This window comes from Cydia fagiglandana, chromosome 13, assembly GCF_963556715.1.
Source record: "Cydia fagiglandana chromosome 13, ilCydFagi1.1, whole genome shotgun sequence".
Taxonomy (NCBI): domain Eukaryota; kingdom Metazoa; phylum Arthropoda; class Insecta; order Lepidoptera; family Tortricidae; genus Cydia; species Cydia fagiglandana.
Window position 1 is genome coordinate 3,963,716 of NC_085944.1, and position 16,454 is coordinate 3,980,169.

General features: G+C 39.6%; 1 protein-coding gene across 1 annotated transcript in view; it reads left to right on the top strand.

The window, feature by feature from the left end:
- LOC134670034 (uncharacterized) overlaps positions 1–16,454 on the top strand; it is a 73,345-nt gene that overhangs the window by 47,356 nt on the left and 9,535 nt on the right. Inside the window, exons 5-8 of the mRNA XM_063527702.1 lie at positions 948–1,076; positions 1,277–1,390; positions 3,684–3,809; positions 4,737–4,865. Of these exons, the coding sequence (XP_063383772.1) occupies positions 948–1,076; positions 1,277–1,390; positions 3,684–3,809; positions 4,737–4,865 (498 nt within the window). The remainder of the gene's footprint in view (positions 1–947; positions 1,077–1,276; positions 1,391–3,683; positions 3,810–4,736; positions 4,866–16,454) is intronic.

The following is a 16,454-nucleotide window of genomic DNA, read 5'->3' on the forward strand; positions in this document are numbered from 1 at the left end:
AAACTATCCTGGAGGGGAACATAATCATAATACCTTGGAGCTTGGGACGGATGCTGGTGTGGGATGCTACCTGTGTAGACACGCTGGCACCGTCCCACCTCCAACGGACTACTGTAAGAGCGGGCGGGGCGGCGGAAAGCGCCGAAATTCTAAAACGTAACAATTATAAGAGCCTCGGTAGAGAGTACCATTTTGTACCATTTGGAGTTGAAACTCTAGGTCCATGGGGTCCCAGCGCGCTTAAGTTGTTCGCAGAAATCGCGAAGCGTCTGGTTGACGTTACTGGTGACCGAAGAGCTGGCGGCTACCTCGCACAACGTATCAGTATTGCGATACAGCGGGGAAATGCCGCCAGCATCCTTGGTACAATGCCTCAGGGGCCTATTTTAGATTTAAGCTAGTTATTAATTTCTTTTAGTTGTACCACTGTATATATGAAATGAAATGAAATGAAAACATTTATTTTCAGGCAACTATTGGCCCATAGATAAATACCTTAAAACTAGCATACATATTAATACAAAATATATCTTAAAACTAAAAACAAAATTATGGCTGCGATGCAGTTCGCAACCCCGCAGTGTCAGGGAGCCGGCCGCGGAACCGCCGGAACTTGACACCCTTCGGCCAAAACTCCTCCTTGGTGAAGGTCGCTAGTTGTTCAGTCGGAACGCTCATATATATTGTATATATATGAGCATATATATTGTATTACAAGTTAAATAAAACCTTGTATCATAATACCTAAGGACAGATATAAGATAGGACGTAAGCAGGGTAGAATTAAACCCCGACGCAGCTTTTTAGAACAAGTGAAAGAAAAAGTAGGTGTCGTATCAAAAAGTCTAAGAGCTGGCGCAAGATAGGGAAAACTGGATGATACTCCACCGACAAGAGAATATCTCTTAATGATGATGAACATTAATGACTCACTGTTTAATCCCCAGGGACAGCATATACACGGAAAAGTCCATGAATATGACAGATGTAGTGGAGTGGTACACCAACGCTAACGCGGCGCTGCTCAACCATCTCACTAAAGAAATTAAGGACACAGACAGCAGTACCATATGGAGGTAAAGCAAATACAATTCTTATTATAAATCTCTTGTAAACAGATTTAGGTGTCATAAACTAAAAAAAAGTGTTCAAACCCTTCAGTGGAAAACGGTGTCTTCAGCTTACGCCTGAATGAATGAATGAATTACTTACATGAATTAATATATAACTAGTTCATAAATAACGAATAGCTATTGATACAACAATTTTGTTTTAGATATTTAGTTGGCTTCAAGAACATTCTGCGCAGCATAGAATGCAAAGGCATCGCGTCCGTTCTGGGAATCAATTACTTTGGGCGCGGTACATTGCAACCGAGAGCACACGAAAGGTAGGCAATATTCTAAATTAGATCTCTTGAAAATAGGTAATACAGATAATTGGAGTGCGTTATGTAATAATGAGTTAAGCGACCATCAACTTCCTCGCGTTATCCCTCGGGTTTGCTTATCATCTAATCCCGAGAAATGGCGTAGGCTACGAAACCGGTTACGGTTACGGTTACGGTTACGGTTTTTACGAAAGCGACTGCAATCTGACCTTCCAACCCAGAGGGGAAACTAGGCCTTTTTGGGATTAGTCCGGTTTCCTCACGATGTTTTCTTTTACCGAAAAGCGACTGGTAAATAACAAATGATATTTCGTACATAACTCCGAAAAAAATATTGGTACGAGCTGGAGTTTGAACCCGCGACCTCCGGATTGAAAGTTGCATGCTCTTACCGCTAGGCCACCAGCGCCTCAATGAGTTAAGCGACCAAATCAAAAAATAATGTTAGGAATCGATAGAAGGATCGATAGAAAACATGATAAACTATATTTCAAAACTAATTTATTCTGTCTTATTGCAAGGGGTGGAATTAACCGCCATAAAGCCTACACTGACTAACAGGTCGCCGGACGATATCGGCCTGTCAGTTAGAACAAAAATATGACAGCTCCGAACAACTGACCGGCCGATATCGTCCGGTGGACTGTTAGTCAGTGGTCGGCTTAATAGACTTCGTTAGAAGATATTCGCATATCGTTACGTACCTAATGTATGTCATTTATGTCAGTACTTAATATTGAAATCAAGACGTAGCAGTGTTGCCAACTCGGAAAAAATGCTAGACTATTGTCTAGATTATGCCAAAATTATGCCAAAGTTTTTTGAAATACCTAAAAAAAATGCTAAAATGTCAACTTGAAATTAGTTACTGACAAGATCTGCTTGACCAACTTTATATAGTCCGTCGACGTCCATCCGTCCACAAAAGTCAAAATTCATATGAAAATATGAACCACATAAGGCGATGGCGCATATTGTTGCTGCCAAGTTGGTGCAAACTTGGCTTAGACTAAATTATGCTAAAAAATATGCCAGATGCTAAATGGAAAATTTTGGTGCCAAAGCAAGTAAAAATATGCCAGATCTGGCATCAATTATGCCAAGTTGGCAATGGCAACACTGAGACGTAGCTTCAACAAGAACTCGAGCGTTGAATATAACATTAGGTGATGAGAGGTATTGAGGGAAGAGATTATATTAGCTACTACCTTACTAAGGCCCGCTTGCACCATTCCACTAACCTGGATTTAATCAGTTAAACCGTTAACCCAGTATCAAATTGTACTGGTAACCATGGTAACTCTATGATTTAACCGGTTAACCCTGGGTTAGTGAATGGTGCAAGTGGCTCTAAGTAAATCATATTAAATAAAAAGTAAAACATTTTCATAAACGTACTAAATAAAACAAAATGTTTAAGCAAAAATTATTCATGGAATAAAACAATGTTTATTTACTCGTCTGGCCTACCTATACGGCCTTAATTTTGTTATCATTATTACATATTTTAAATTTTCTCAGTCTACTCGTGGCCACGTGTAATGCTAGTAATGTAATGGGCCCGAAACGTCTGAATGTATTTTAAATGAACTATAATATTTACGCGATTTAAACTGTTTTGAATTGTTTTATATCACGAATAATTACGTCGGTAGCCGACGACAATATTCTTTTCAGGCAATTCTGCATCTTTTTACACTCGGGGCAAAAATACGTTGAAATTTTTTTTACTGCGGCATTATTGTTGATAACTTTAATAACAATAATAACAAACGTTTGTCTTTATGTATCAAAGCTAAATTAATATATTTTCAAAATAATAAACTTACGTTTTGTTTTAGTTAATAATTTTGCTATCTATTTAGTTTAATTTTTAATGTCATTTTGTAAGATGTGTAAGCTAGAAATATTCTTTGTCAACGTAATTTTTGGGCCACCCTGCAATGTAAATTTGTAAAGCTTTCAATGTTAAATTACCTAGTTACCCCGCGTTTATAACCCGTTCCTTTGTCAGATGAACTTCAGTTCTTCTTCTTCTTCTTTCTCGCGTTATCCCGGCATTTTTCCACGGCTCATGGGAGCCTGGGGTCTGCTTGACAACTAATCCTAGGAATTGACGTAGGCACTAGTTTTTACGAAACCGACTGCCATCTAACCTTCCAACCCAGAGGGGAAACTAGGCCTTATAGGGATTAGTCCGGTCTCCTCACGATGTTTTCCTTTACCGAAAAGTAAATAATTAATCGTTCAATACAGTCACTTCAGTTCAATTCTTCTGAATTCGATTGTACAGATTCATAGCACACCTGGTCCTTGGGAGAGATCTATTGGACAACACCTTGAACTACGTGCCTTCGCTCATACCACTGCATGTGGACATCAAAGAAGACAGTCCGGAGTACAAGGAGTTGGAAAAGAAGTAAGTGTGTTTAAACACAAATATTTTATTAATTTCTATTTTCTCTAAGATTCATTTTTTGTTTTTTAGGGTTCCGTACCCAAAGGGTAAAACGGGACCCTATTACTAAGACTCCGCTGTCCGTCCATCCGTCCGTTCGTCTGTCAGACAGTTGAAATTTTCACAGATGATGTATTTCGTTGCCGCTATAACAACAAATACTAAAAAGTACGGAAGCCTCGGTGGGCGAGTCCGACTCGCACTTGTCCGGTTTTTTTATTTTATCATTTGTGACTCCATTTTGGTTTTCACGGGCCTATAAATCCCGGTCTTTTGATAGGCTTGCGTGAGGATATCAGATCCAACACGTAGAGGCCCTTTGAAGAGCATTAATGTCATGGTAGAACGCCAGCTGGAACCCGTTCACAGGTGCAACAATAGACACCCATGAGTCTCAGCAGGCATTATCATTTTATTAGTAGCATATTATGGTGTCCCACTGCTGGGCAAAGGTCCCCCCCCTCGATTTCCATTCGACTCGGTCTTGAGCAATCTCCGACCAGTTGTTGAGATATGCGTCCAGGTCGTCCCGCCTGTTCGGGCTTGACCAACTGAACTGAACCGGGACTGAACCGGGACTGAACCAGATTCTCGCCCGTCTTGCGGCACCCGTGGCTATTTCGGCCCACCTCTGTGGGTGCATGCAGCAGACATGGCCTGCCCAGACCTATTTCAGCTTGGCGGTCTTAGTTCCAATATCACATCAGTAATGCGCGTTTTTGACCGCAGCGTAGAGTTACGGGTTCGGTCAATCCCTTTTACTCCCAGCATGCTGCGCTCCATAGCTATTTGGCAAACCTTCAATTTGGTCTTTTAGCACCGTAGGTTAGGACAGGCAGAATTCTTAAATAAGAAATTATACTAATTAATACAAAACATTTTGCCCAGGAACCAGTTAATCGTGGACAACAGTCTCCAGACTGGGAACCTGACTGAGGCCATCTCTTACTTCGACCAAACGACGACTCTCTTGGACAAGCTCCGCGCCGTACAAAAACAACTACGGGGGTATATCAGGTAACAAATGTAACCTCGAGAGGCCATGGTAGGAACCTATAACGCTTAGGGCCGCTAACGCTCTAGTTTCCTAGGATAGCTGTGCCGTCATATAGCGGCCGTCTCCATAGAAATACTGCGACATCAATATTTAGCCGTATTATTTAGTATGGAGACGGCCGCTATATGACGGCACCGCTATCCTAGGAAAACCGATCTTAACCGCTAACCCAGTATCAAATTGTACTGGTAAGTACATAGTAACTAAGGTTTAACTTGTTAACCCCGGGTTAGTGAATAGTGCAAGTGGCGCTTAATACATCGAAGGAATTTTAATATATTTTGTTTGTTTCATTTCGTTATATTTTGAAACAAAACGTAGATATATACTAGAGATGCAACGGATAGTTGTTTGGCTGGATACCGGATACCGGATATTCGGCCTGACCATCGGCCGAATATCCGGTATCCGGCCGCCGAATATTCGGCCAGCGGAACTATACCTTCATTTCGGTTTTTCAGGCGCGCATTCTACAGGTTTAACCTGTTTCCTAGTAAACGTACGCGCGGACACATTTCTAGATTCGAAATGAGTGCGCGTGCAAGTCAGTGGAATGATTAAATTGTTTTAAAATAATAAACAAGTACGATTATGACCGTGCCTGTTTCTTAAATCCAATTTTTTTACTCCGAAATCAAGCAATGTTACTATCCGGTATCCGGCCGGAAAGTAGGTCACTATACGGTACCCATCTGGCCGGATAGTAAAATAATGGCCGGATACCGGATACTAACCGGATATCCGGTGCAACTCTAGTATATACTCGTACAATCCATTTATAAGATAAAATCGTTTAGTGAAACGTATTTGTGGTATTATCTATGAAAAGGGACCTTATTGTCGATGGCGCTTACGACACTAACATCGATGAGCACAAAACGTAGTAGTAGAAAATTGGAGATTCTGGCCCTTTTTAGTTATTTTGATTTCCAATTCAGCAATTAAGTTTCTTTGATTACTGAATCATTCAATGTTGCTGTCTATCCAATGCGGAGGTCAATTTATGTTATGTGACACTGATGAACTGATCAGTCATTGGGTTTAATGTCCCTTTGTAGTTTTTTTTATAAATAACTCGTATACGGTGACTTGTAGCAAAAAATGTTCTGATACATAAGTAATCTACATCAAATTGTCTACATTAAATATTCTATACACTTTTTCGCTAGGTTCAATATTTAAAAAAATATTTAAGGTGGAAAGTTAATTATGATCAATTGTCAATAGTTTTTATAAATAACTCGTAAACGGTGGCTTGTACAAAAAAATGTTCTGATACATAAGTAATCTACATAAAATTTTCTACATTAAGTATTCTGTACAGTTTTTCGCTAGGATCAATCTTCTTCTTCTTCAACCTAGCGTTTTAGCTAGCGTCCAGTCTTCAGCATCCTCTGGTATGAGATTGTTCTCTTCCATGTCCGTTATCACGACGTCTAGCCAGCGCTTCTTAAGCCTACTACGGCCGCGTGATCTAGGGCCTTGGACAGTGAGGTTAAGGCATCTATTTCCGACGTAATCCACCGGTCTACGGCGTATATGGCCATACCATCGGAGGCGACTTTCCTGCAGCTTATCCACTACGTCACGGATTCCGAGGCTGCCACGGATGTGTTCGTTACGTATGCAATCTAGTCGCGTAACGCCACACATCCATCGCAACATCTTCATCTCCGTGACGTGAAGCTGCTGGACATGCCTTCCGAGGATAGGCCAGGTCTCGCTACCATATAGTTGGTATTTGTAATATGGGCCTTGTTGCCTGAATTAAATATCTAAATAAATAAATAAAGACTGGTCGGATGATGCTCTTGTACACAAGGCCCTTTAGCTTCACTGGTATCCTGGGGTCGAAGAGGACACCGGTTACTTCTCGCCATTTTGCCCAAGCAGCGCTAATTCAGGCTTGGACGTCGTGATCGATTTCACCCGATTGGTGCAGCATGAACCCAAGGTATTTTAATTTATTCGTTTTCACGACAAATTCGTCTCCTACCTTTATGGGGTCAGGGTCCGTGCCGCCACATGCCATGTACTCGGTCTTCGCAACATTTAGTTTTAGACCGTCGTTTTCTAGCACACCCTTCCATTGGTTCATTTTATGCTCCAGTTTCTGTTTGTCCTCATCTGTAAGTGCAATGTCGTCAGCGTACATGATAAGCCATGGAGATGGTTCGTGGACTTTCGCTGAAACTACGCTGAACAGAAAAGGACTCAGGGCTGAGCCTTGGTGAACACCAACTGTGATCGGGAATGGGTGAGTAGAGTATCGCCAACGGTGGTCCTTACTATGGATTCCGAGTTGTGGTACATGTCTCGAATCATGTCAACATAGGTTTGTGGCACATTCTTCTCCTTCAAAGCCCACCAGATTACCTGGCACGGTACGCAGTCAAAAGCCTTTTGTAGATTCAGAAAAGCCATATGCAAGGGCTTTTTCTTTTCTCTGTAGGCTTCGACTAGCATTCTTAGGGCAAAAATGGGATCTATAGTGCCACAGTCAGGACGAAACCCATACTGACATTCCGAGACAGTGCACTCTTGCCAGAGCCTTGAGTCGATTACGCGCTCGAAGAGTTTCATGGTGTGACACATGACCTTAATACCGCGGTAGCTTCCACAGTCCTGTACACTACCTTTGCCTTTATAAATTGGTGTTATAATGCTCAATCTATATGAGTTGGGCATCTTGCGTCTGATGAGGATGCGATTAAAAAGGTCGGTAAGTATGATCACACCACGAGGACCTATCGCCTTCCACACTTCAATAGGTATGTCGTCAGGGCCCACGGCCCTTTCGGTTTTTCATGTTGCGAAGGCAATTTTGTACCTCGTCTGGTATAATAGGGGGGCGTTTTTAGAATTAGAGTCCGTCGCGTAATGGAATTCCACACACCAAAAAAAATTTTTTTTTGACTAAAAATGGGTTGAATTAAATCTACTATTTATATTTTTTATGAAAATGTTACTTTCTTTCTATATAAATTATTTATATTCCTAATAAATCACTTTAAACTGAATGACAGCGAATGTGACGATCCATTACGTTACAAGTTTTAGGCAGGTTTTAAGTGAAGATCGGAGTGTTTTAAGTGAACCAATTTTTATTTATTGAAATACAAAACAATATTAATTTTCTAAAAACTAATAACAACTGCAATACTAAGTATTACAATAAAGTTATTTAAAGAAGTCTTTCCAATACGTCACATTTTTCGTTTTAATTGTTGCTTTGCAATCATTTTGTTATAAAAAACGTAAGGTAAAGGCATTATAAAAAGTTCTTTTTAATAATTATCATATATTATTCTTGCAAATGAGATCGAAATCAGTATCAATTATCCTAAAAATTAATATAAATTCTAATAAAATCAATCACAGCCACAGTAGGACAAAGTAACGTTATGAACCATAATATCGCGTTTAGGAACTACATGAAGGGTTTACATGTGCGGAAAATAGCTACTTAATTTAATACCTACTTAATGTTGTACTAAATTAAATAATTTAGTAATTAATACCACGGACGTAGAAAGTTAACTGGATGGCGGACATTGGCCAAAAAGTGTGTCCACATGAGATAGTCAAGGTGGGCCGTTGTATCTCTCTCTAATTAGGGTGACCATACGTCTTATGTATGTGGGATATTAGGATAACATTTAATACATATATAGTTTGACCAGGATCTTTTCTTAATCGTGCATAAGTTATATTAGTAATAGAAATCATACTGTCTTTTCGCCTAAAAAGGGATGGATATAGTTTTTTTCTCTTCTGTAAAACGCTTCACACAACCTTAGGTACTTAATTTAGTTGTTCTAAAAGCTGTTCTAAATGGTGTGTTCACATTACGGCACATATGCAATTAAAACTACACGAGGCGAGGAAGAGAACCCTATGGAGGAACCTGGTCTTCAACAGAAGGATATGATGTCACGATCCTCAGTATTGAGGGACCAACTGAGGAAGAAGAAAAGCTGTTACTAGTAGACGTAGGTACTGGACCACGAACATGGTCGATCGTCAGTCAGGTCAGATCGGTGGTCCGCCGTAACGTCTGTCAAGAACGCAGGTATGAGTGAGAGATATAGAGAGACAGATATGCTGACAGAACCAGAGGGTCTACTGCGAACGATGTTCGACGTGTTGCCTCTCTGTCACACTTACGTACGAATTTACAAGTGCGAAAAAGACGCATCGGGGTAGGCTCTCAGGACAGTGGAGGAATTACATACAGTCTTTGCCGCCTTAGGCCCCAAGCCCTACATAGCAAGCTCTAGCCGCCCCCCCTTTCTCAGCACCCATCATATAGACTGCCGCCCAAAATATCTGGCCGCCCTAGGCCCGGGCCTACTCGGGCTTAGGGCAAATTCGTAACTGCCTCAGGGTCGCGTGGGTCCGCTACGCCCGCTTGCTATCGTTTTTAACTAGGACGCTTGTCACTGGACCATAGACACCGAAGTTTGCAAATCGCGAGCATCTTTCTCTGTCACTGTAATTACTCCTTTATAGGAGTAAAAGAGAAAGATGCCCGTAATTTGCGAACTTCGGTGTTCACGGTACTAGGCCACCTATGCGAAAAGAGAAGAGTCGTGAAATGTAAAGAAACTAGTGATGTGCCGTTCCTAGTAAATTTTCCAAAGAGGGTAAATTCCCAGTAACGTTTCTGGTATCGTCCCAAAAGTCAGTAAATTACGATAAAGTTCTATTTTTCTTTTATTATCAATGTGTTTATTATTTTTATAACAATGCATAAATGTGTCTGTAATGTTTAAGGACTTTGGATTACAATTTTGGCAATTATTTATTCCGTATTGGCTCTCATTTCACCAATTTAAACATGCCGAAATAAATACATACCTATTTATATAAACTTACTTAAGTACCTAATAAGAATTGTGTAACACTGATTCTCATCGTGCCGACATCATGGTCACCCTAATGAGTTTGACAATGTTGTCTTGTATTTTTATCGCAAAATGTAATAATTGTGGCTTCCTGGTGAAACAATATTCCACAATTAGAAATTCTTTCACTCCCACAACCTTTAACGCAACATTTATTCACCATTTTTAGGAAATTTTGCATTCACGTGTTTTGATAACATGTCATAACGATAGGGATACCAATTAACATTCAAAGTTTCTACAATGTCTACCACACCAAAATTAATGTTTTTTTTTGTTGTGCGCGTGCTTGGTTAAATCAGTTAATAATATTGACATCATACGTATTTACAAATTTCTTAAAAGATATCAGAACCTTACTCTGAATATAGCATTTAAATAATATAAGAAGTTATTTAATTTGAGTAGTATATTGATATGAATACTACCACAATGGTATATTTTTAACATTGGCAACATGTGGGAGTGAGACACCGCGACCCACCTTTTCTATCTCAAGTGGACCGTTTTCTCTAGTCTGGTACGAACATCTTTCTAGCTCGGTGATAAAGTTTAATTTAGTATGGCAAAAAAAGTGACAGTGCAGTCCATCTTATAAGTCCATGATTAATACCTATTGTTATAGTTTAACTTAACAGATTTTGAAATTTCCTGCAGTAATTATGCTTTCGACTGCAGGAGTATTGCAGCACGATAATACTGCCGACTGCATTACTGCTACAAAATCAAAATAGATGTTGCTGCCCAGTTTTTTTACATTTGCAGTTAGCAGTATTATCGTACTGCAATACTGCTGCAGTCGAAAGCATAAGCTGCGCCTGCCACTAGCGTTTCTTAGGTCGAGCCGCCACTGGTGCTAAGTAATTACTAGTAGGTCGAGTAGTTAGAAGAATATAGCTAGAATAAAATTATTTGTGTGTTTTTAATATCACTCTACCTACTATATTTTGGCAACTTAAACTGACGGCATGTAAACCGTGCATTTTCATTCCATACGTCACGTTTTTTTGTTCCACTAATACATCACGTAACGTTTTGGATGTGACGTAGGCATGCCGGTTGGTTAATAAAGCGAAATAGCGGTCTGATCGTATGAATTTTCTTAATTATAATTATTTGATATCATACAACACATAATAATCTAACGTAATTCATAAATATTTAGTCAATAATTGACTCCTTATCTTCAGTTTAATTCAGTTCGTCGTGGAAAACAAATTTCTGCACATCGTGACGCACAACCTACACTAGCTTTTTTCGAGCCCAATTGCCTTGTAAAACCTAAACACCGGGTAATTATAGGAACATAATGTTACGAATGTTACGATCATGTAAAAATCCGTATGATATTAGTAGATTTTTGCTACTAAGTTGGTAAAAACTCCGTGACGTTGGTGGAAATTCCACTACGTCGATATTGAAGGACAACAATAAATTAAACTTTAATGCATATTTTTACTTTAGGTGCTAAAAAATAAGGTTTTTAATAGATTTTGGCGGTATGATCTTATCACACAACAACCAGGTTCGGGCCTAGAAGGAGCCAGATATACAGGGTGAAATTTAAATCACTGGCCATATTCATTCCCGGCACTAGGTTACACTTAAGGAATCTATTTAGCGAAAAAAAGAGTACACTTTTTTTTAATTTTTATTTTTCAATTTTTAAATATTTTCCACGAGTCGTGGTCACCCTATTACCACAAATGTAAACAAACCTAATAGTAGGTTTTAACAACAACACCAGCAAAACCCTTATCTGACCTTCACTAAACCTTATAATCGTTGCAATAGGGTCCACTCAGTTAGTGTTGGCGATGGTAGGCAGGTTTATCAATTTCGAGGGTAGTCTAAACTAAACCATTCCGCGCTAGCGGTAAACATAACGGTAAGCATAAATGATTAGTCACTCGTCACTCGCCAACCTTAAAATAATAATCTCGCGCGTACTAAGGTTAAAAAAAATGTTTTCGAACCGGGAATATTACGAATTGGTACGGTGTTATTTATTAAGTAGTGAGTGTTTACGTGGTGCACAAAGATTATACGAAATGGAATCCGTTCCACGCCTTCGCAGACAAGGATTGAATCCAAGAGTACCATCTCGTGGGACTTTCGTTCATTGCGTCGATTTTTTATCAAATGTACGTAAGTTGATTCAATTTTTTAAATACGCCTGAATGCAAAGATTCCTGACCTAGTTTTTATTCATTGTTTTTAAGCCACGGACGTTTTGTTAATAATCATTAGTCAGAAATAACATTTTAGATTAAAAATGGGTTGCCTTTGCATTTTGACGGTTCTAAGCCCGTTAATATGAAAGGAAAAATTAGCAACTTATGTAGGTAATCTCGCTGCAATAGGGTTCATAATTGGTGACGCGATTGCAAACAGCGGGAGGGGCGGGGTGTCAATGACCTTAACTGATAAGAGAGAAGCGGGTGTAGTGGGTAGTTGTCGGTTCACCATAACGTACGAGGTTTTTAGGACAACTTGATGATGAGTTATTTCGAAAAAAATGTACTGAGCGGTATTAAAAGAAAAAACACGTGTTTAATATTTTTTCGAGTTCTTTCGGTTGTTTCAATTTGGCCAGTGAATTAAATTTCACCCTGTATAATATTTGGATCCAAAGTATGCAAAGTGTGCATGGGACACTCAAAAATCATCTCCCTTTCTTCAGTTTTTGTCCATTTTCTTTACTTTAAAGTACCATTTAATCAGTTATTTTTACCATAAATACTCAGGTAATAAATCACTTTACAATTTTTGTATACATGTAGTACACTTTAAAAATAATTTTTAATGACTAGAAACTTAAAAGATATTGACATAATAACTCTGGAATCCTATATAGTTTGGACCCCGTGGCATAAGAAAAATAATTTTTAATGACTAGAAACTTAAAAGATATTGACATAATAACTCTGGAATCCTATATAGTTTGGACCCCGTGGCATAAGAAACTCGAAGAAAGTTATGTAAATAACATGGTTTCAATGTTTAATCGTTTTCTTCTTGCAATATTTGATAAGAACAGCCCTCTAAGACGCAAACGTATTGCAGACGAAATATGTCCATGGATAACTGATAATATCAAATTCATGATGTTACTTCGTGATGAAGCATTTAAAAGAGCGCATAATTCTAATTTAGACAAGCATAAAAACTATTATAAACAGCTGAGAAATCTGGTTACCTTAAGCATTGAACGCGAGAAAGAAGCATATTTCACCCACTACGTAAATAAAAACAAAAAAAAACCTAAATTGTTATGGTCACATCACATCTAAAAAAGACGACTATCTTCAGTGATATAATATTTAAAACTTACAGTACTAACTAACTTATTTACTTGCTTTTTAATGGGACATCAGTTAGCCGCGACCATGACCAGTGAAACCTGTGTCGAAATGTCGGTAAATAAAGGTAATTGAATAATTTCTTCCAAGAGAAACCTGAGCACCTCATAACCTACACGAGTGGGTTACACTCCACCCAGATAGACTACCTACTCATAAGTCATGAGTGACTGAGTCATGGGTGTTTTCTATGTATTTAAGTATTTGTACAAGCCTTCTTGAGCTTACTGTGGGACTTAGTCAATCTGTGTAAGAATGTCCTATAATATTTATTTATTTATAAGAAGGAGCCAAATCAGCAAAGTATCTAACTGCAAAGTTATTCGAGAGGTGGCGTAGCTACTTTAACGAGTTACTGAACACGCAACACGCAAATGTGTCTCCTCCGGAACTGCCCCCTAATCTTGGACTTGTTGCCCCTATTATACCAGACGAGGTACAAAATTGCCTTCGCAACATGAAAAACCGAAAGGGCCGTGGGCCCTGACGACATACCTATTGAAGTGTGGAAGGCGATAGGTCCTCGTGGTGTGATCATACTTACCGACCTTTTTAATCGCATCCTCATCAGACGCAAGATGCCCAACTCATATAGATTGAGCATTATAACACCAATTTATAAAGGCAAAGGTAGTGTACAGGACTGTGGAAGCTACCGCGGTATTAAGGTCATGTGTCACACCATGAAACTCTTCGAGCGCGTAATCGACTCAAGGCTCTGGCAAGAGTGCACTGTCTCGGAATGTCAGTATGGGTTTCGTCCTGACTGTGGCACTATAGATCCCATTTTTGCCCTAAGAATGCTAGTCGAAGCCTACAGAGAAAAGAAAAAGCCCTTGCATATGGCTTTTCTGAATCTACAAAAGGCTTTTGACTGCGTACCGTGCCAGGTAATCTGGTGGGCTTTGAAGGAGAAGAATGTGCCACAAACCTATGTTGACATGATTCGAGACATGTACCACAACTCGGAATCCATAGTAAGGACCACCGTTGGCGATACTCTACTCACCCATTCCCGATCACAGTTGGTGTTCACCAAGGCTCAGCCCTGAGTCCTTTTCTGTTCAGCGTAGTGCTAGACAACAGTTTCAGCGAAAGTCCACGAACCATCTCCATGGCTTATCATGTACGCTGAGGACATTGCTCTTACAGATGAGGACAAACAGAAACTGGAGCATAAAATGAACCAATGGAAGGGTGTGCTAGAAAACGACGGTCTAAAACTAAATGTTGCGAAGACCGAGTACATGGCATGTGGCGGCACGGACCCTGACCCCATAAAGGTAGGAGACGAATTTGTCGTGAAAACGAATAAATTAAAATACCTTGGGTTCATGCTGCACCAATCGGGTGAAATCGATCACGACGTCCAAGCCTGAATTAGCGCTGCTTGGGCAAAATGGCGAGAAGTAACCGGTGTCCTCTTCGACCCCAGGATACCAGTGAAGCTAAAGGGCCTTGTGTACAAGAGCATCATCCGACCAGTCTTTATTTATTTATTTAGATATTTAATTCAGGCAACAAGGCCCATATTACAAATACCAACTATATGGTAGCGAGACCTGGCCTATCCTCGGAAGGCATGTCCAGCAGCTTCACGTCACGGAGATGAAGATGTTGCGATGGATGTGTGGCGTTACGCGACTAGATTGCATACGTAACGAACACATCCGTGGCAGCCTCGGAATCCGTGACGTAGTGGATAAGCTGCAGGAAAGTCGCCTCCGATGGTATGGCCATATACGCCGTAGACCGGTGGATTACGTCGGAAATAGATGCCTTAACCTCACTGTCCAAGGCCCTAGATCACGCGGCCGTAGTAGGCTTAAGAAGCGCTGGCTAGACGTCGTGATAACGGACATGGAAGAGAACAATCTCATACCAGAGGATGCTGAAGACCGGACGCTAGCTAAAACGCTAGTTTGAAGAAGAAGAAGATTGATCCTAGCGAAAAACTGTACAGAATACTTAATGTAGAAAATTTTATGTAGATTACTTATGTATCAGAACATTTTTTTGTACAAGCCACCGTTTACGAGTTATTTATAAAAACTATTGACAATTGATCATAATTAACTTTCCACCTTAAATATTTTTTTAAATATTGAACCTAGCGAAAAAGTGTATAGAATATTTAATGTAGACAATTTGATTTAGATTACTTATGTATCAGAACATTTTTTGCTACAAGTCACCGTATACGAGTTATTTATAAAAAAACTACAAAGGGACATTAAACCCAATGACTGATCAGTTCATCAGTGTCACATAACATAAATTGACCTCCGCATTGGATAGACAGCAACATTGAATGATTCAGTAATCAAAGAAACTTAATTGCTGAATTGGAAATCAAAATAACTAAAAAGGGCCAGAATCTCCAATTTTCTACTACTACGTTTTGTGCTCATCGATGTTAGTGTCGTAAGCGCCATCGACAATAAGGTCCCTTTTCATAGATAATACCACATTTTATTACATGGATAAAGCCCTCCATAATTCTCCTGCAGGTGCTGAAAGTTCACGAATGTAACCTTAGACCCCTATAAAACTTTATTGGAAGTTTAAAGCTATGGGTAGCTACGTAAATAATCAACTTGTACAGTCGCCATCAGATATATCGGAGCGGCCGAGGTGTTCAATAATATCTGAACACGCACTCTAACGCCTTGACAACAGAGGCGTGTTCAGGTATTTGTGAGCAACTTGGCTGTTCCATAACCATTATAGTATAACAAAGCTGGAGAACGATTCAGATTTATCTATTTGTTAAGGTTTTGAATTGGTTTTGATTGGACCATGACGATTGTATTGGTGACTGGCGTGCATCTCACCAGTACCGTCTTTACTATAAGGGCACACGGGGCCCGTGCCCTGGGCCCCCATCCTCAGGGGGCTTAAATTTGCTTAAATTTGCTTTCTTTACTTTCCAAAAGGGCCCCAAATTCATATGTGCCCAAGGACCCCAGCATAGTTTAAGACGGCCCTGCATCTCACGCACAACTTTTACTTCCTCACGATTTATTAAGCATAAAAATAGGTAGCTAATGATGTACCCAAGAGATATGACATGCATAATTTGAAACAGAAATATACTTCCAGAGATATAGAGTAAAAACGTTAAACCCCACGCTAAATCTTCTAATCGGGCCTAATCTTTTCTTCCTTTCTAATTTCCTGGCTGTACGCCTCCTCTAAATTGTTTGAAGAAACGTCAATTTTTACACTTGTTTGACAATGACATATCCGATCCATATCATTTAAATATCTAGTATTTAAC